Source organism: Morone saxatilis, unplaced genomic scaffold, assembly GCF_004916995.1.
Source record: "Morone saxatilis isolate NCDOM2014 unplaced genomic scaffold, NCSU_SB_2.0 Contig2, whole genome shotgun sequence".
Lineage (NCBI taxonomy): Eukaryota > Metazoa > Chordata > Actinopteri > Moronidae > Morone > Morone saxatilis.
In genome coordinates, this window is record NW_023339762.1 from 23,069,693 (window position 1) to 23,091,405 (window position 21,713).

The window sequence follows — 21,713 nt, forward strand, 5'->3', positions numbered from 1 at the left end:
GGGGTGGGGGGTGGGGGGGGGTTTGCCTGGAGGCTTCACTGTATACCTCATTATTCTTACTTCCATACAGTTCCCCTGCACAGACACAATGAAAACCCTTTCTTTGGCGTTTTCCATTCCTAGTTAATTATTATGCTACTTAGGGAGGGGTGTGTGTTTGAGACATGCATATTTGTACTTGGGGTGGGTAATTTGCACACCAATGAGAAAATACACCTTTGCCAACTATCTTAAAGGAAGGGTATTGTTGGCTCTGCGTGTGCGTTTTCCAGATTTATCGGAAGACATATTGAGTAAGTCCGGACACAGAGGTCCAAGCTGCTTGAGCGAGGCCCGGCCTTCCTCCAAAATGGGATTTTCAGAATTTTCTTAATTCCAGGCAAGCCTCTCCTGTTGCAGAGGGGAAGTGCTGCCAGCTGTCTGCTCTGTCTGCTTATTGATCTGCCTCCGGGCTCCAGAAATGGAGATTCCTTAAAGCCAGCCGCGGTCTAATGACATTACTCAACACCACCCCGCCACCACTAACCACCCTCCCCATTTTAGATCTCCCTCCGCTCCACTTTTTTCACTGTTATCTAATTAAAAGCTTTTTCTATAGAGGGTTGGTCTCGGCCTCCAGGCGTGGGGTACAGACATGGCAGCCAGTCGGGGGTGGAGGGATAGTATGTGCAGTTGTCTGCTCGTGTGTGCATGTACGTGTCTACTCAAATAGGCTTACTGCTGGCTGAGCTGGTGGAACCAGGAAAAGGGTTAAAGCAGTCCATGGACAAGCGGTCATGCAGGAGTATGAGCTTAACTGAGACTGGGCCGCAAGAAGGGAGGTAATGGGAGAGGGTGGGAGGGCTGCCCCTGCCCTGATAGGCAGCTCAACATGATACTGGGTCAGGGGGTATAATACAAAACTTTTAGGGAGTGGTTATAGATAGTGAGAGAGAAGGGCTGGGGGAGTGGCCTCAGTGTGGGGTTGTTAGATGATATCAATCCATTCTTTGTTTCCTAACTGCCTGTTGTGCTCCCATTATGCAGCACAGGTGAGTGTGTCTCTGTACTGTATCACAGGTTAAGATTTTGGCTTTGGTTTGAATTTAGACTTTAAATCAAAACTGTGAGGTTAAATCAGACACGAGTCATTTTTTGCGACCGATGCAGACAGACAGACAGACAGACAGAGAGAGCGACAGGATTCCTCAAGTGCTTTGGGATTTTCCCAATTCCCACCTTACAGACTGAAGCACAGCAGAGAGGGAGGGAGGGTAGAATAATGGGAGGGATGCAAAGGAGGTGGGCTAAATAAGAGAGGAGGGAACCGGGGACACAAAAAGCAGCAGGATAAAAAAAGAGTCAGACTCTTGAGCATAGAGTTGAAGCAGGTGGTCAAAAGAGTCAGACAGATATGCTCCGAGTGAGTGGAGCGTGTTGATTGGATAAAGAGAGCGAGCTGCCTTTAAAATAGATTAGATGCTCAATTTTTAGCACTGCAAGTCTGTAGATGGACCTTTGAGCTTCGCTTCTTCGTCTGGTGAGTATCATTTAGCCAAATAACTGTCTTTTGTGGCTCGTCTTGTTATGTTGCTGTTATCACACTGTCTCTTACCTCAGTGTGCGAGAGGCCAGAGGTGGAAATGGTTAATGTGCTTGATGAAATAAACAGTTAAATAAATGCCTTTGTAACAGCAGAGACACACACGTTCCATCCTGGATTCAGGATTTTGTGGATGCTGTCACTCAGCCAGGCATAATGAATTTCCTCTGAATGTGATGAGCTCACTGTAGCGTATGAAACAAAACTGTACCTCTGTATTGTGTGTGCTAATGGTAGTGAAAGGTCAGCGGAATCCTTTTAACAAAAAGTCTAATTGAAGCCATGTTTTGAAGTTCTGATGTGACCTTTTTGTCAGTTTTACAAGAACGTTATTTTATTAAAATGTATGCACTTGTAAGGGATGTAAACAGACATTTTTTGATTGAAAAAAATAAGCCCAATTCAACACCCTGATGTGTGTTACATTAAGTTTTAGAACATGACCATATTAATAGTTTGATCTGAAAACACAAATGTTATGTTCTAAATCAGGTTAAGAAACACATAAACATCTGCTGACAGTAACCGAGCAGCGTATGTGTTACTTAGATTATAAAAAGTACCAATTAGCAGTATAGAGATGAAATAACATGAAACGGCTGTTTACTGAGAGCTCAATCATAAAATGTAATTTTATAAATAACATTTCATGTGACTGTAACAACAACGTGTTGATCAGAAATACAACCTTACGGCAATTTACTGGTTGTTTGTTAAAGCCAGTTAAAAAATGTGACTGCTCTATTAACAGCATGTAAACACACATGATCATGGTTGAATGAAAACTCATTAGCGTTTGCATTCTTCCTTATTAGTCCTTTCACATTGACACAATAGGTTTTCAGCCACCGTCCGTGGGGAGGCCCCGTTATCAGCCACATTGACTCACAAGAGGCCACACGGCCGAACTCTGCTGCTCTCCATTGTTGTGTTATTTGCATGGGCCGGTATGATAACGGTCAGCTCCCTGAGCCGTAAGCTGGCTTCATTCCCTGGTGTGGGGCCAAGGCACAGGCTTCCCTCACTTCACCCTCTGATACACACACACACACCCTAACGTACAGCAGGCCAGCCCAACCTAGCATTCCTCTCATGTTCACCTGATAAGTGAGCTATGTTTGGGTGTTTTTGTGTGTGTTAGTCCGTCTCTGTGGATCCCACTGATATTGTTCTCCAAGGTTGGGTCTGGAGTCTGTTGGTGTTGAGATGCTGTGTAAAACCAGCATCCTGTGTTGTGAATGAATGGATGGATTACCGTGTTACTTTGATAATAGATTTCCAACTACAATGAGACTACAATAACGTTCCCCTTACTGAAATAACTCTTGAAGGCACTGGTCGTTTGCTCTCTCAGGAGCCACGGACTGTTAGCTTCTTGTCTTCTTTTTGGCCTTGAAACTTAAGGGACTTATTCTGAGTCATCGCCCTAATTAGGTGCAGAGATGGAAAGAGCACTTCACATTTTGGCACTGCAAAGACTGTCGTTAGACCCTCCAGAAATAAGACAAGGTCGTCTTTCCTGCTCCGTTATAAGATGTATGTCCTTCCGTCGTATCTTCTCTCAGAAGCACTACTTTAAAATAACTGGTAACAGGTTGAATTTTCATTTAACTAGGCACAACAGTAAGAGGTGAATATTAGAAGCAGGCTGCTTTGAAACCTTAGGCTGGTCACATGATTTGCGGTGAAAGGCAGGGTCAGGGGTCATGGTGACGGATGTAGGCTTAAGATTACAGGCTGGAGGGGTAGGGTCAGCACGGTCAGGGCTGCCTTTCAAGTGAGCAGAAGCAGAACACAAATCAAACACATTAAACTTTTTATTGAAGTAGGTCTAACAAGTTCCATGTTATTATCCAGTTGTCAGTAACAGAAGGAAACAGCGTGTTTGGAAAAAGGGTGCCAGACGTCTGGCGGTGTCCTCATCTGGATGACAGGCCATGGAAAGATGTAGAACACCTGGTATCTCTGACTTAGGAGAAAGGAGTCATAGAGGGACTAAAGGAGGTGGGAAGAATGGTGAAATGTCTATAAATTAGGAAAAGGGCTCATTTTCTGAAGAAAGTGTAAGTGTGGATGGAAATAACAAAGGGTTCAGTCAGAGGCGGCACATGGTCGGTGAGTCTGTTACATACAGTTGTTACATTGGCTGTTTGACGCTTTGTGGTGCACTGGCATTTTATAACCAAACTATGAGCAGTACGCACACTTTTACTTTCTTTGACTGTAGAAATCAGATGTTTTCACTTCACAGATGCCGAAGAAAGGCATTAAAACGAGACTCGTGTCGCTGCTGGATTGATATAGGAGTTTAGTTTGGCGCTGAACTGACAGGAAAAAAAGGAACGAATAGTCGATTCTTTGTGTTGTAGAGCCAAATCTAATTTGACTGACAAAATTGTGTTGGGTAAAGTCCCAATATAAATGAATCAACTCTGACATCAGGTAGAAACCCTGGCATTATCTCAGAGGACACGTTGACTGTGCTGGGCCATCATTCAGTGACGCCTGGCTCTTCCCATGACCTCCACGACAATGCCAGTCCGCGCTGTTAAAAAGGGCTGAGGTAGTGATATTATGGCAGCATTGTAAGCAGTGCACTGCTCATAAGAAGCTGCTCCATCTGAACCTGTTTGTGTTATTCAGCGAGCCACAGAGAAAAGGTTTGCAGGAAGTAAGCCAGGGAAGCTGTCAGCATAAAAGCTGGTCCTGCTGTCCCCCTCCATGCAGACGGTCTGGTCCATTAACGTGCAGGAACTCAAAGGGAGGAAGGCCAACGTGCTGCAGCCATTCAGCTCGAGCCAAACACACAACCCAGACCCTCCTGCTGAGGTTTCTGCAGCCACAGCCTCCACTCTGCCTGTGGCTCTGATGTCATCTCAGAGCAATTCCTTCCCTTCTTCCCTTCCAAACCCTGCTGTCTGCTGGGAGACCCCCCACCCAATGCCACACACTCACACACATACAATTTCTATATCCTACCATCTATATGATCACTGCGTCAATAAAAGACTTGGAAATGGACTTCATACCTCACTATATCACATTACTCTCCCTGGCACAATGTATACAAAGCCTGTTTTGTATTGTAAGAATACCGCTCACAGTCATTAGGACCGATTTTTTTTTTTTTTTTTTGGGAGGGGGGAGCCTACAGCTGAAGGCTGAATAGGGCTTGGTAATGGAGCAGTGGGAGAGCTGACAAAAGCAGCCCACCACCACCTCCTCCTCCTCCTCTCACCAGCCTGGCTCAGATTGTAGTGTTTAAACACGTAAGGTGACAAGTAGAGCTGTTTGTCTAACAGTGTGTGCGTGCGTTTGTGTCTCCAAGGCTATGGGAAGACGATGAAGGGCATGACTAGAATACATTGTAGAGTCAGAGGTGTCATTAAGTGAGTGGTGGAATGACTGTGTGGGTTGCCTGTGTGTGTGTGTGTGTGTGTTTCTCTCTTCCGTCCTCAAAAAGACAAACTTTAAGTGCTTTGTTCTGCTTAGTGCCAATGCCACAAACAACGTATTGGCTAAAGAGTACCATATTTGAAACAAACAAATGGATTTTATTTTTATCATTGACTTTGAGGTGGATAAATGGACTGATAAATGCTTTCCTGCGCTGCTTTCACTGTCTCCCTTTATCCCCGCCGCCATCCTTCAGTCTTTCCAACCTCCTCCCTCGCCGCCGTCCTAACGCTGACTTGCCACCCGCCACTCGGGTCAAGACTTAAGCAACCATTCAATTTTCAAAACCCTGGAATCTGACTCGCATTCGGGCAGGCGTCCAGAAAAGCCGCGGCTGCTTGGGTAGACAAATCAGATTTCTCTATTCTTGCCACTTGGGGGCCCTTCTGTTTTCAGTGAGAACGTCTGACAGAGAGTCAGCTGGGGCCGCAATAGAAAGCCTTCACACTGAGATTCAGAACCACGAAGGCATAACCAGTCATGGGCAGATATGTCAAAAGGGTTTTCCTCTTAGAATGCAGGTCAGAGACGAGGCTGACCTCAAGAGTTGAGGAAGGATAAGGAAGAAATGCAGGGAAGAGGGAGAGAAAGGGGGGGGATTGTACGTACACACACACACACACAGAATATGTTGGTAGGGGGTTGTAGTGGCCAGACAGACCGCAGGGGCAAATGCTGGTCCCCTGATGGGTGTCTTTCAGCGTGCCCAGGCTGGGTGGGAATGAGATCTGACGGGTGTGAAATGGTCCTCTCTCTCAGTGACCCAGGCCCCTGCTAGGTCCAGCCTGCTAACACTGTCGCTTTGTCCTTCAGATTCTCAAAGAGCCAGTATATGAAAGAACTCATAATGACTGAGCTGGGAATGTATGAATGCTGTAGGAACTCTGATGGCATCGTCGATGATTACAACGATGTGAAAAAGGCACAAGAGCTTTTAAGATTGCTGATGTGCGTCTGGGATGCCTGATGACAGTGATTGTGCAAGCGGTGTCAAAAAATAGGACGTTTGAGGACACGAAACTCCTGAGTGAACAGAAACTACTTGTGCCCCCGAGCACTCGCCGTACGTCATCTGTTTAGCCTCTTGTGTCAGCCTGTTCAGTACATGTTGCCTAACGGAGGTTTACATCAACAACAAGGTACATTTGCTTGGAGTGCTGTGTGAATCTGATTAGATCACTTACTGAGCTGAGCACATTTCTGTGATTAACCAAGTCTTGTTGGAGATGATGACATCCATTTTGTTTGCTGGGAGATAACAGATGGGCAGCATTGGCAGAGAAATGTCACACCGAATGCAAATATAGCACCTTGTTGTTTCAGTGTTGTGCGGCTGTTCTGACTGTTCTTGCTCTTTCCCTCTGCTTTTAAAAGAACGCACATCTCCTCGGCGGTGGGTGACGACAATGGTTTTCTTGGTTTTACTTTTTCTTTTTTGCTCACTGGGAACGCATACGTATAGGTGCACAGATTGGAGGCAGTCTGATGTGTTAACTGAAGACATGTTGCTTTGTCAGTCTGTTTCTCCACAGCAAATCTCTTTCAGTTTATTCTAAAGTGGTTGTTTTTTGTGTTTAGAAAAGTTGCAGCTCATTCTTTTAGACGAGTGTCTGTCATGTCAAGGCGGCGAACACTTCAGAAATAAAGAACAGTTTTTTTAGGGATAGGATGAACACGTAATGGACAATGTCAGCTATGTGACTGGGGAAATTATCCTTCAAGGAGGGGTTAACTGTCATAGGATAGTGTGCAAACAACAATGAGAGAGTTGTTGGGATTCACCTTGGCGTTTTGTTCGTCTTAATGAACAAAAAGTTTAACCTCTGACTTCAACACATCACCTTGACGACGGTATTGTCACTTTTCCTGTATCTGGCAGCACATAGCTTTCTGTACCTAGAGCTAAAATATCATCCCTCTCACATGTGACTTCATCTAGTTGCTGCTTTTTAGTCTCTTTTCAGTGACTAAACTGACTAAGTGACTGAACTTTTTAGGTGCTGAAGACTGTCTCACGCGCTCTCAGCAGAATAATGGTAATAATCTGCTGAACATTTCTGGAAGGAGGTCTCGCGTACTTGACTTAAACTGCAATCAGAGCTTAATAATACAGATAATGTCAGTGTCAGCGAAGAAAAGGCTGGAGTTTAGGTCCTCCCACTAATACTAGAGTTATTATGGAGACGGAAAAGGGAGTTGAGAAAGTAAAACTTTTTTTAAAGACTGAGCTTCCAAACCTCTAGCGTTTTGAGACTTTAAAAAAAAAAAGGCGAGCAAAGCAGCAGGGGGAGAAAGATTCTCTTGGCAAATGGTTTGGTGTGTTTGCCACGTCGCTCCAGCTGACTCATCTCCTCTGTCCGCCTGTTGTTGTTCCTGCTGTCTTGAAGCTGTTGCTGAGGAGCTCTGAGAATACATCAATATCATATCCTTGTGGCTGTCGCTGCCGATTCCATGTTTCTGGAAAATATTTTGGAATCTGTGTTGTTGTGTGGATTCTGTAGTGAGAAAGCCGTTGCGCTGACCTTAGGCCACTGACATCCAGGTGTAGTAACCTGGGAGTGACCTGGTGTGTGCTCACAACTCGCATTTTCTCACAGTCTGAAACAGCAGCAGATGATGTACTCCGTGACAGGCTATTTCATTTTTCTGTTCAAAAGTTGCTTAAACTTTCTTTCCGTCTCTGTTCTCCTCTCCTCTTCCTCTGCTCTTCAGATCCAGAATGCTGAGAAGAGGATGAATCCTTCAGGTCATCTGAGACATCCACGTGTCTTTGCTGCTGTCCCTCCCAGACAGCCCTCTCGTCCCACTGGGGCACCATCTGCCTCCCCACGCTCCCCCCCGTGCCCCTGCCCGGGTCCCTCCCCCCTCCCCTGCCCCCAGTAGTGACCATCCCAGAGGCGAGGAAAGGCGAGCCAGCCCCTGTAAATATGCCTGGATGGAGGTCTCAGTGGCGTCTCGTCCTGCTGAACTCCCTGACCTGTGGCCTGGAGATCTGTGTGGCAGCTGGGATCACATACGTGCCCCCACTGCTGCTGGAGGCTGGAGTGGAGGAGCGCTACATGACCATGGTGCTGGGTAAGGGCTTGATAAAGACTGAAAGAGGGGGGATCTTGTTACTCAGGGCTCTTTGCTTCCTCATAGTGTACATACAAGTGCGCATGCTTTGCTTCTGCCTCATTCTTTCTCTCACAAATTCATAGTTTCCCTCTCTGTCCCTTTCTGAGAAGATACAAAGGCACTTCTCTGCACGCTCTCAAGGATAGACTGCTTCGTGGACTCAACTATCTCGTCTGTGGCTTGTTTACTGACCACGTGATTGTTTCTTGTTCCAGTGTTTCCAATTATAGATTTTTATAGCCCTGGAGTGCCATTTATTCACTTTGCAATACTTTACATATTGTCATAGGGCTGGAAGTAAATTAGATTTCATTTAATCAATCTGAATGCTTTGTTTGCTGTGGTTACATTTAAGCCGTAATACAAATGGAAAAATATTTCATTAGTTGGTACTGACGTCATGAGAAGTATTGTAAATCCGAGCAGGCTGTACCCTCCGAGGATTGTATGCTGTGTAAATTTGTTTGACACATAAAGATGTGACCTTGTCCAGTGGTAGCCAATTTGTGTGTTGCACAGAGACATGACTGTGCCACAGGGCTCCTATCTTCTTTCCTATTCAGGTCATAAAGACATAATTGAGGCCGTTACGCAAATCAGTGGCCGAATCACCTGTTGTGTTGTGGAGGTGGTAATCAGGCGCTAATTTAAAAGCAGCAGGAGGGCAACCTGCCGGAGGAAGAGACACGAATTCCAGATAGCCAGACACATGCAGTACTAATGGCACACTGTGAATTCACAAAATGTATCTTACGTTATTTTCAATTAGTTAAGGTCATAAAATCATTTTCTTGATCTGAGTAAATAAAGGAATTGTGTAGTTTTATAGGGCAGACATAAGCCTCTTCACTGAATAGACTATTGCTCCATATAATATTTTACTATTAGATATTTGCAAGCTAATTTGTGATCCTTGTTCCTTTTGGCTTTTTAAATACATATACATACATACATACGGATATTTGTAGTCCTACACATTACAGCTGCACAGAGCACAATGCTCGACAACTGATCAGCTTTATCCTGTATCCCGGCTTTCCTATCGTTTACTCAGGTATTTTATGTGTCTTTATACTACTATAGGATCCGTTGAAAAATGAGCGTCAGTCAACACGACAGCCAAATACTGAAACTCAAAAGCAGTTTCCACTACAGCAGCCCTTTTAAAGGCAGCGTAACCCTGCTGTTAAACAACAACCATTGCTTGGATAAAAAAAGAGTGCAGCAGGTTAGAATGATGAGCCATTGAGTCTGTAGTCCTCTGCTGTTACACTTAAGAGAGGGTTGCACATTAATGCCGCTGAAAAGCACAGGGAACAATCAGCTGGAAAATACAAAACATTGTTTTTGCCGGCGTAAAGTATTTTTCTACGATGTAGACAATCCAGCTGGAGTAAACACTGCTTCAACTTGAAAGTAAAAGCTTAAAAGAAATCTATCATGCAGGCAGCATGTGGTTGAATCCAAGAAGCTCGTCTTGTGTTTTGTCCTCAGAGAAACGGTTTGAACAGAGATGTGACAAACATTTTTCCCTTCCCCACTTCAGATTTTAATTGCTGTAGTGTAGTGTAGTGCTGTCGTACCAAAGAAACAACAATTATTACGATGTTTTGTTGAGACTGAGTAAGAGACGCATTGATCCAAGTATATGGTCATTTTTTAAGGTTTGTGGTTGTGTATATTGCACTGTATTGTAATCTAGGGTGTTTAATGAATATTATCTTTCACTTTTAACATACGAAACATTGAACTGGTATATTTTTTTTACAAACATATCCAGGAATTCTGGGAATACTCATGAAAACGAGCTCATTTTGCCTTTTGTATGCAGTGCACTGTCTTGTGCAAAAGCGGATATACACACCACAAACACTCTAGAGAATGCGCAACTGATGACCACACCATTATGTCTGCCTAACGTGTAATTCAGTTTTGCTTGTGGTTGTGTACTTGTGGCTTTAGTTCCCTCAGACCTTTCAATCTACAATAGTCTGTAAGAATTTCCTGAAACTATCTGGAACCCTTCCTAATGCAAACATTAAGACGGACAGGTTTGTGTTGTTTTTAAAAAAAAAAGGCCAGTTGTGTTGCTGCTCACAAAAAAGTGGCTATTAGCACTATTAGCATCACCCATATGGTATATATTTGCACACTGTAACTAAGTTTACTTGTAAGCGATGTGAATAGTTGCCTTATCCTTCACTTATCCCAAATTGCATTCACATGGTCTTCACTAAAGTCTCTTTGAGACATTGTCTTGTGACTATACAGATGATAGATACAATTACACCAAACCAAAAGCCTCCATGTGGATGACAGAAGTGACTATTCAAGTATAAATATTAAACAATGTACACTTCTACTCTTCCGTTTCTGGAACAGCTGCTGGTGATATGAAGAAAAATGATTTCATTGTACAGTTCCTCCCAAACCGCCTGCACTGTAAGCCAATCTGGAAATGGCACTCAACCTAATTCTCATCTCCCTGCATTATAATGGAGTGCCTGAGTGTTATCTGAATGAAGATAGATATTGTGTCTTGGGAGGGTTAAAGCTAATTTCCCCAAGCAGTAGTGTCAGGTTCTCAGATGGCTGCTCTCTACAGACATTTGTTGGCTGCTTCGTCCTCCAGTTGTTACTTTCTTTCTCTAGTTTCCTATCTGCAAGTGGAGAGGGCACTGAGGTGTCCATTACTCTTGATATTTTAAGCAAATTTTGGTGTGTATTCAAGTAACAAAGCACATTGTGGAATGTGACAGGTTTTATATTAGGTAGGTCTGTGGTGTGTGGGTTCAGTTAGTTAACACACTGATTTGTGTGTGTGTGTGTGTGTGTGTGTGTGTGTGTGCGTGTGTCTGTAAACAGAGCTGGAAAGCAGCTTGCATTGTATTCAGGGGCTGGAAAGTATTCTGTGGTGTGTGTGTGTGTGAGCTGGATAGTGTATATTGCAGGGAGTAGTGAGCAGCTGCTGAGTGGGGAGTGTGTGCCTGTGGGGGGGGACAGTAAGTCTTACAGCTGTAGATGGTGAGGATTGTTGTGATGGGCCCCCACAGCTGCAGCAACAAGAAATGTGGTGGAGGTGCTGATTGCCTGGCTGCGGTTGGCCTGTCTGTCTTTCTCAAATTGCCCAACTGTCTCTTTGTCTGTGCTCGTCTAATTTCCTGCTCACCTGCCCGGCCTTTGGGTCTTTCTGCTTCTTGAAAGGTTTTGGAGTACTCTTCAGACCCCAGGAACACAAAATATTGTCTCCCTTTCTTTGTGTTCCAGTATAAGTGTAGCCTACAACTGGATTGTGGGTAAGTTAGGTATTTAGGAGCATCTTATCCTCTTTCGATGAGGTTTCATTACTCAAAGTGCCTTTTGATGAGAAACATTGATTGTAAACAAAATTGTGCTTGCCCTTAATTAAAACTCCACGGGGAACCTTTTTCAAATGTTAAATGTTAAGATTGGGTCATTTTAGATATTGTATCGGAACATGGTGTGTTCTAATTAGCCAGACCCGACCACGTGTGGAGGATGAGCTGCGGGTGGGTTACCTTCAGGCAGCAGGCCATCTGTAGGAACCATCACCAGCAGTTGGCGAGGATGGCAGTGGCAGTGGAACATGGAGTTCACCCCCTCGTAGGGCAGCAGCAAGGAGGACTTGACAGGGCCGGTAGAAGGCAGGCTGAACACCAGTCAACCAGTCAGTTGCTGTTGTAAGCCACTGAAGCTGAACAGAGATTTTTGCAGACACTTGTGTTTTTGGTGTGGGAGTTACGGATTTCATACTAAATTGATACACTCTTTTAGAAGGAAAATGCCTTGTTTCTCTTTTAAAAATATATATGAATGTCTTTCTACTTCACACTTCCACATCTTCCTCTGTGTATTTTACTGTTTCTCCACTACATATTCTACGCGTTGTCTCTGACTGTGTCCCTGGTTCTGTCCACAGGTATTGGCCCAGTGCTTGGCCTCCTGTTCATCCCCCTGATTGGCTCAGCCAGTGACCACTGCAACAGCAGCTACGGCAGACGACGGCCTTTCATCTGGCTGCTGTCTTTGGGAGTCCTGCTTGCCCTTGTCATCATTCCCCATGCTGATGTACTGGCTGCACGCCTTGCCTGGGGTGGGCGCACCCTTCAGGTGGGATATCTGTTTATTCTTTGTGATTCTAATTGTGGTGCATTGTACCTACAAAGCACACAAGACAAGAAATAAACTTACCATGTTAGGATTCATACCTGTGGTGTTTGCTACAAAGAAAGATTAATGTTGTATATGCAAACCTATTTGCAAGGTTTTTTCTTGGTCTGACTGACCTACTGAATATGTTTGTAGTAGGTCATTTGAGTAGTCTGAAATTTGTTCATTCTATTTGTAATTTCGGGATTTGGATATTGGCACACACTCCCACGCCTCTGTCTCTTACTGCGCACCACTGCACACCGCTGCGCACACATACACACACACACACACACACACACTCCAGTTTGCCTTGCTCTCCCTCTTTCTGCTTTTCTCTTGCTGTATCATACTCGGACAGACACACACAGTCTGTACGTGTCTGCTCTCTTGTGTTTTCTAAAGTCGCACAAAGAACACAACTCCTGTTTTGGGTTTTTTTTTTCATCTGCATTTCCATTTTCACAACAGCAGGTGAGCTGCCTGTGGACGAGGCTTACGGCTGCCTCTCTGCATGTGCGATTTGTCAGCAAACCTTTCGGGAGGGGGAGTGAGCCCTAGTTTGTAGTGTTCCCTGGCCATTTGCCCACACTGGCTATAAAAGAAGCCTTTTATAAAATCGCAGGTTGCACGCATTAATAGTTCCCTATATTATTAATTAGTATGATGTTTACTTGCATATCAGATTCCTTTCCAGGATTCCCTACGGTCGTAGTGACAATTTTTACACAGAATATCATCCCTACACTGAAAGAATGATGAAAGCAAAGCAACAACATACTTTATTGTGTTTTATACTTGGTGAAGTCCCTTTTCCACTGCTGGTCTGGCGACTAAAAGAACACAAATTAGAAAATTGATTGGTCTATTGGTCTTTATCACAGATAATACTGTTGAAAATTAATTTCACTTTGATTTGGCCAAAAATTAAAATGATATTCACGTGTCCTGAAGGGATGTATCAAGTTTAAGACCTGTACAATATGCAGTCCCTGTAGAAATGAACTGGAGGCATTGAATCGATTATACATTTTTTTGCTCACATTCCTTCCTTGCCTTATTTGCAGCGGTTGTTGCGTTTTTGCCGTGTTATTTTTGTATGTTCTTTATAGCAATCCACTATAACGACCTGTTGACCTGTTTAGTATAAGTATGCGGTATGCGATTAGTCAATTTGGTGCGGAAGAAGACTCAAATGACGCACCAAACGGCCCCTTTCATGGGAGTGTGCACAGAGGGAAGTCGAGCAGAGAAAGTTGATAACCACCGTTGTGATACCCATTATCTCTGGTCAGTGTTTTAGGTTTTGTTGAGCCATCTAACGCAAAGAAAGCCTGGCTTTGTGAGACTGGCTTCGTAGTACTCCCCTCTGTTGGAGTTTAAAATGTAACTTCCTTTAATGTCATTGCTTTGCTACAGGTGGGCTTCCTTATTCTTGGCGTGGGGCTCCTTGACTTTTGTGGACAAGTGTGCTTCACACCACTGGAGGCTCTTCTGTCGGACCTGTATCGGGACGAGGAGGACTGCGGCCAGGCCTTTGCCATGTTCTCCTTCATGGTCAGCTTGGGAGGCTGTGTGGGCTATTTGCTACCCGCACTGGACTGGAGTCGCGGCCTGCTCTCCGTTTATCTGGGAGGCCAGGCCGAGTGCCTCTTCTCCCTTCTCATCCTCATCTTCATCTCCAGCCTGCTAATCACCATGAAGGTGTCTGAGGAGCCCTTGTGTGCCAACAGTGTCTTGGCAGGGTCTGGATCGTTACTGGAGACGGGGGCCGGTGCGAAGGAGGCCGGCCGGTGCGGCGTCCCGCGCTCATGTTGCTACCTGCTGAAGTGCAAACTGAGGCTGCTGAAGTCTGGACCGCTGCTGTGTCTGCTGAGAACATGTTGGTCCATGACCCCGGCCATCTACAGGAGCTACTGCCATGTCCCGCAGGTGATGAGGCAGCTGTGTGTGGCTCAGCTCTGCAGCTGGATGGCTGTCATGTCTTTCATGCTTTTCTACACAGACTTTGTGGGGGAAGGCCTGTACGAGGGCGTGCCCAGTGCATTACCAGGAAGTGTGTCCAGGCAAAGATACGATGAAGGTCAGAACTCCTCTTTATACAGAGTGTATTGAAGATTTATGTTCTCTTTTTTTAGTCAAATTATATCTTTCTAAATATGTAAGTAACTCACTGTGGTTAACACATTAGATTTTATAAGATATTCCTTTATTTGTCCCACAATGGGGAAATTCCGAATGAAATGGTGCCTTATGAAGCGAACCTCCATTTCACTATACACAACCTACCATTTGTCATCATGGCTTTGCCTCCACCGCCTGTCTACATAAACTAGCTTAGGGGGTCCATCCTGGCGGAGCTGTCTTCCCTGTCACAGCTGGGCAGGATGCACTCACATTCCTCAGGCACAGGTGGAGGACAGAGACCCAGCCTGTGCTCCTGCATGCCTACATGCCTTCCCGCCTTCCCGCTGCCCTCATTTTGGCTCCTGTCAAAGTATAAGACACATACAGCAAAGACCAGCCGTTAACATAGGCTCTGACGCAAGACTTTACATAAGATGATGATGATTTTGTGAACAAATAACAAATCCTGTGGGTACAAATGCTTAAGTCTGTGTCAAGCCAGTCCAAGGAATGTCAGGTATTACTTTCCACCCCTGCACTTTGGAAATTGTAAACAAATACACACAGTCTTTATCCATTCCTGTTCCTGCTGTGTAAATCACAGAGTTGTATCTAATCCTACTAGACAGTTGTATGGCTATATTCTATAGCTATGCAAATGTTTAGCTGTAGGATTCTACCTATTTATAACCTTTTAGAGAGACGGTGTGCGGGCAGATAAACCTGAACATATCTGTTGTATAAGTGGTGTAAGAGGGCAAAGCATAGTAGGAAGACTACTTACTTTTATATATTTTATTTGGATAGTTTGCTTACAGATTACATTTGCTGTATACTGTAGATGTTTAACAGATGATCTAAAGAGTATGTGTAACAATTCATGAACAGACCCTAAACAAGATGTGTTTTTGTGCCTACACCTAACCAAAGCTTTCATTTGCAAAACAGTTGAATTGTTGACTGTCAACTAATAAGCTGTTGAAACAGTTACAAATACTCTTTAAACCAAATAAAGTGGAGCTGTTTCATATATATTTGACCAGAATGAACAATATAAGGGCAAGAGTGAAGCTGAAGTAAACAGATGTGAGGCAGACTTCCTATCTTACACCATAATTCTCTCCTCTTTTCCATTCTTTCTTTCTCTCTTCCTAACTGTGTACCTTTTAGCTTCCCTTCTCATTTGGTCAGTCCTTTCCTACTACTGTCCACCTCTTTTCTCATCCTTCAAATTCCCAACCTTTCCTTTCCCTATCCGTTCTCCCACTTTCGTTTGCCATTTTTATCCATCCGTCCATCCATCCATCAACAAGCTTTTTCTCCTCCCTTTTTCTTCACTTCTATCTCCCTCCCTTCTTTGTTTGCCTTTTTACTTTTCCCCCTGTCTCTCCTCCCTGTGCTTGCTGGACCACGAGGAATGTCACACTCACAAAGAATTAATGTCAAGTAATCGGCACACAAAGAACATGTTCATTCAAGTCAGGTAGACGGCCAGAGCACACAGTTCTGAGGTCTGTCTGAGCCACGTTCGTTTAATCTGAAACACAGCGGATGTTATTAAACCACATCATTCAGCCTGCAGATGTTCCTCTGCATCAGCGCTGTCTGCTTTGTATGTAGGACTTATTTTAAAACTTAATTTCTTAACAGTAACTGCTATTGTTTTTCTGATCATCTCTCTTTTTGGAAGGGTTGCAATGCAAAGTAGTTATTTGTAAAGCTATAATGGCTAAAAACAGCCATTTTCCCATACTGCCGCAGTCTTCCTGTGCACAGATTCAGTAGCGTTCTGGCTCGGTCCCATATCTCCGAGGGCTTGAATTTCGGTCCTCATTAGCTTCTGTAGTGTTTGTAAAGTGGGCTCGGCAGCTTTGCTTTCCAGGAGTAATGTGATCCACATACTCCTTTCACATAAGCGATTCTCTGCTCTGCTGCTGAACTTCTGACCCACACTGTTCACGGACAGCTAGCTGAGAGACCAGGCTGAATGCAGACGGAAATAAATTACAGTCTAGACATGTAGGCAGTTCAGCTTCCATCAATTGGTACTAAAATAAAATAAAAACCTTAATTAAAGGCTGAAATAAATAGGTGGTGGGCATGATTAAAAAATAAATTAAAAACATTTTTCCCCACAGCAAACAAAATCCCACGGTTGAGTTTAATTTATTGAAAAGTACTGAAAATTGTTGCACTCTGTGATTCAGCCAAAAATGGAAATGAAATGTTATTTTTGCATCTGGTTTAAAGGCAGAGTTCAAAGGGAGAGTGCAAATGCTCTTATCATTGTACTGTATTGGAGAGCTTAACACACATTTAGATTATTTCTTTATAAATACATTATAAGGACGTTTGTCTTTAGCTCTTGTGATACTGGCTGTTATCACATACTGTAATGTCACATCGTACTGAATCTGGCTTCTTTTGCTTTTGTGGATTGAGATTGTTTTTATCAGGTACTAAAAATGTTTAGATGGTATGCAGCAGCAACATAACACGAATGAATCAAATTTCGAGAGTCTGCAACTCTTCCTCTGTTTGAACTCTGCCTCGGATCAGTTGTTCCTCGGTTAGGAGACCTCACCCAAATACTGGCTGACTGACTCGGCCAGACTCGGGCCAGGAGGCACATTGCCTTAGTAAACAAGGACTGGCCTGTGTGTGTGTGTGCGTGTGTGTGTCGCCCGCCCTGGCTTTTCAACGATTTATCTAAGGTTAAAGCTGTCTGTGATGGTCCGAGACAGTCACCCCAAACAGCGTGTCCGTGCCACAGAGCCCTGTGAATGTCTCCCCAACCGGATCTGTGCCTGTGTGTTTACGGGCTTGAACAAACACCAGGTTTTTCCAGCTCACCCAAAGAGCTGCTAATGCCAAACAGTTAAAAGTTAACATGGGGTTTGGCAATGCTCAAGCATACTGTGCATCTTTTTCTAGATGTGGCCATAAAAGGAAATGATTAGAGTCAATACAGATGCCAGATTCTGTACGGACAACAAAATAATACAAATATTGTAACACGGCAGCCATCGTCACAGCTGGGTCTCCTACAGGGGATGTCTGAGGGAAGCTATGAGCTTTATGGGCTTGGCTGGTTGGAATAAACCTTTATTTTTTCTTTCAGGTATCCGTATGGGCAGTCTGGGCCTGTTCCTGCAGTGTGCTACCTCAACCTTCTTCTCCCTGGTCATGAGTCGTTTGGTTCGCCATTTTGGCTCACGGTGGGTCTACCTGAGCAGCATGGTGAGCTTCACAGTCTCTGCTTTGGTCATCTGCCTGTCCAAAAGTGTAGTCCTTGTTACCGTCATGGCCGCCCTCACTGGGTATGCGTACGCCACACTGCAGACTCTGCCCTACACACTCACCTGCCACTATCACAAGGAGAAAGAGGTAAATAAACATTAATTGCTTTATATATAAGGAGAGGATGTTGACAAAATCTGAATGATTGATTTGATTGATTTTTTTGTTTCATTTCAGGTCTATATGCCAAAAAAGAAAACCAAAAGCGTGCATAAAAATGGTATTGCAACCAAGCGGGACTCGGTTTATTTGACTCCTGTGGAAGAGGAGGGCGGACTGAACCACAAAACGGGAACCCCCTTTGGGAACGCCTTCTTCGGCCAGGACAGTTATGAGTACTACCCCGTTCCACACGGCCAGAACGGATCGTCTCACAGCTCTGGTGGCGCCGAACAGGAGGAGGCCGAGTTGGGGTTTGAGAAACGTGGCGTGGGTTTGGACTTTGCCATCTTAGACAGCACCTTCCTCCTCTCTCAGGTTTTCCCCACCCTCTTCATGGGCATGATCGTTCAGTTCGCACAGTCCGTCACTGCCTACATCGCCTCCTCTGCCATCTTCGGTGCTGTCGCTATCTACCTGGCCAGTCATATCATCTTTGACCACAAGGACCTCAAAAGCTGAGACTTGCATGCAACAGATGTGGGAGTGATGGAATCGCCAATAATCAATCAGTCATTCAGGTTCCTCAGGTGGAACTCAACAATGCACTACTGGTTCCAGAATGCCTTGCTCTAGTACTGTGTGTTTGCTCTGCGTTGGAAAAGTGTGTGTCTGTCAGTCGGTTATGAGAGAAAGTGGCGAAAGAAATCTGCCAATGTGCAGTTTCTATGTTAGAGCAGGGGTTGTTACCTGCTACCTGAGGAGTCACCACCAACTGTGTCCTCAGGTCCTGTACAGTATCTCTGTATCTCTCAAAGTATCTCTCAAAACTTGTTTTTTTGTTACATCTTTTTCTGTCCTTCTTTTTCCTCAGGTACCACGAATAGATTTACTGTAGAACTCATCAACCTCAGATGCTAACATTAAGTTTTTTTTTTATGGTCTTATCCTGAGCTATCCACAAATTTTGGTCTGTTTTGTACTCGAAACAACACGTCGAACACAGTCTCATAAACTCACCTTACTGAGACAGGCCTGTCCTTCTTCACAGCGGCAGCACGGATAGATTAATGCATTGTTTCTACCCATTCAGAAAATCAAATAGGGACCATTGGACTTGTCCATCCGGGATGAAAAACACACTTGCAGGGGTACTCCACTGATTTAGTATTGCTACTCTGTAAAGTTAGTGGACTTGCAAGACACAGATTTTAAAAAGGAATGGTCAAACTATCTTTGTCTTTTAGTCTCTTGACTGGTTGTTTAAAGCAAGTCTATCTCTGGCCTAACTCAGTAGAAACCTGATGACGTCACTATGACATCATCAGGGCTCCTATAAAGCTCCTCAAGAGCCGCAGAGGAAATTACACAACAGTTTCCGCGGGCTCTCTATTGCTAAAACTTTAGCTGTACTCTGATGTTGGCCCATCTAGTGTCATCTATTAATCAATGAACAGTTTTACTGTAAATATTTTGTATACAAATTTACTGTATATCCCTATGGGAATTTTGTTATGCAACCTGTTGAGGTGAGGTTACCGACTGTGGTGGTGGAAGAATGAAGCTGTTTACTGGAACTGGAAATATTGCATCAAATGACGCTCTATCTAAATAATCAACAGTAGTCTGGTCTAGTGGACTGCTCATCCTGCCCAACTATCAGGACAGTCGTCTCAGGTTAGTAACTCGTTTTAGCATCCCATCCTGTCCTCATGCCACCGAGGAAAACACTTTCCCTGCTGCCTAAACCTTCACGTTTTACTGTATCTTCAAATGACAATCTAGGACGTCCATATGGGCTTGTTATGTAATGTAAACATGTAGGGTCATCTCTGTTGGAAGCCCACTTCATAGCACCCATTCCTGAAAGACCAAAAAAGAAAAAAGAAAGAAAAAGTAATGCAGTAAATAGAAATCTTTGGTTACTGAAAATGATGCGAGAGTAGGCACTGTGTATGGAAGCTGAAGGATGAGCTGAGCTGAGGTGTGATTGTGTGTATGTATGTATACATAACATGGAGGACAGACAGCGAGAAAGCATGAGTAATATGTGAGTGTGTGCAGTTTTTTCACAGAGAAACTGCATTGACTTAGGCCCATGTGATGCTGTCTGTTACTCACTCACTGTGGCCTTCAGTTGAGCTTTCGAAATCGGCCGGTTGGCGTAAACACTACGCTCGTTTCACAACCGCTAAGTGAGTTCATTTAAGCGTTTTGTATCAAGGTTGTCGGATCCTACACGAGGGGGAAAAGAATTAGGTTCAGCAGATACAAGTAGTCCTGAAGGATCTTATTGCCTGAGGCCCGCTCAGCATGTGAGGAAAACAGCAGAGGATTTGTTTGTCATGTTGACAACACTCGAGTAAATTAATGATCTTTTTCACCCTGAAATGCACAGAAAAAATATTGTCTAGAAGTAGCTGAAGTGTCAGAGAAAAAACAAAGTGTTTTTACAAGTGCCTGTACATTTTTCAAACATTTTTTTTGTACATATGTATTTATTTATGCTTTTATTACAAAATAGCACGTATTAAACTATTGGCCTCTTTGGCATCTTTTAACAGGTGCAAGGGTGAAGGCTGTTTCTGTGAAAAAGATAAATTATTTGTATAGATGTGGTATAGAAGCATCATCAAATCTAATTTATTTTAACATTACCCACTTTATCCTGTAGCTTGCTATAACGTCACAGAGCCTATAGCTGATGTCTGCTGTCAGTATGTATCACATTAGCTGCAGATGAGATTACTGAAGGGTATCAGAATTTGCACCTGTGGTCACATCCATGTAGCCTGTATCAGCTGAAAACATTTTTCCTGTCACACAACTGAGATGTTTTGTGGTGTTTTGTTTTTGGACCTCATCATGTTGTCAATACTGCTATCTGGGTCTTATATAACCACTTGTTTTCTTCTTATCAGCGATCTGTTTTATGGTTAAACGTACCAGATAAACACTGCAGATATCTTTAACTGGATGGGTGGAGTTGTTTTCAGCCCACATTGTGCTCAACCAAATGTTTAATTTCAGACAAAAAAAGTGCCAATGGTCCGACTATGTTAAGGCCAGACGTCATTGTGTTCATACGTGATTGATCAGGTTGTTTTTTTTAAATCAGTTTCTTCAGTTTCATTGTCATAATGTGTTCAGCCATAACAAAAACTTGTATTTCATTTTCCTTATACATCCATCAGATTATGTATAAATATGCAGTTACCAAATAGATTTTATACAAAATAAAAGAACTGCATTGTTAATGACGTGTTGTCCTTGAGTGACTTTATGAAACAAATTCTCCTCCTCAGTATTTGAAAACTGTTATTGGTCATCCTTACATACAGCATTTTTAACACATAATATGGGTCAGTTCACTTGGTTTATGTTTAACTGTTTGATCAGACATCATCTTGTAAGCAGTGTGGTCTTACAGAGACTGAAGGCTGTGCAGGAACGGTTACAATGAACTTGGAAATGGCGCCATCCTTTGGAGATGTCGGGGAACTGATGTGTGCAGGAGAGACTGCTGGTGCGCAAATGCACCGGCCTCACTGACGCATGGGCATGCTGCTGTTGGCATTATCTATTACATGGAAAAGGCGATAGGCTTTCATGTTGCAGGGGAATGGCATGCTCACAATGTGTGCCATTCCGTGACAGGCCTTTCCAGTTTAGTTCTCACGAATGCACCATGGGAAATGCACGGGTTATGGTGTACTTATTAAAACTTGATACTTTATTAAAATGCCACTCCGGGTCCCCATTACCAAACCGCGCTGTGGAGCTGGGGGGAGGGTGGGTGGGGGTGGCAGCGGGGGAGTCGGTGTCTTGCTCAAGGACACGTCAGCAGGGCGGATGCTGGCCG

At 43.9% G+C, this 21,713-nt stretch overlaps 1 protein-coding gene across 3 annotated transcripts in view; it reads left to right on the top strand.

The window, feature by feature from the left end:
* Positions 1-21,111, top strand: part of LOC118330106 (solute carrier family 45 member 3) — a 32,184-nt gene extending 11,073 nt beyond the window's left edge. The window contains exons 1-6 of one of the 3 annotated variants that reach the window (XM_035664532.1): positions 1,368-1,519; positions 7,751-8,113; positions 12,096-12,286; positions 13,745-14,408; positions 17,574-17,839; positions 17,930-18,373. In XM_035664532.1, coding sequence (XP_035520425.1) covers positions 7,966-8,113; positions 12,096-12,286; positions 13,745-14,408; positions 17,574-17,839; positions 17,930-18,373 — 1,713 coding nt within the window. In that variant the 5' untranslated portion in view covers positions 1,368-1,519; positions 7,751-7,965. Of the gene's footprint in view, positions 1-1,367; positions 1,520-7,750; positions 8,114-12,095; positions 12,287-13,744; positions 14,409-17,573; positions 17,840-17,929 lie in introns of those variants that run through there. The other 2 variants (XM_035664531.1, XM_035664533.1) reach the window with 2 other exon arrangements.
* Positions 21,112-21,713: the final 602 nt, after the last annotated feature.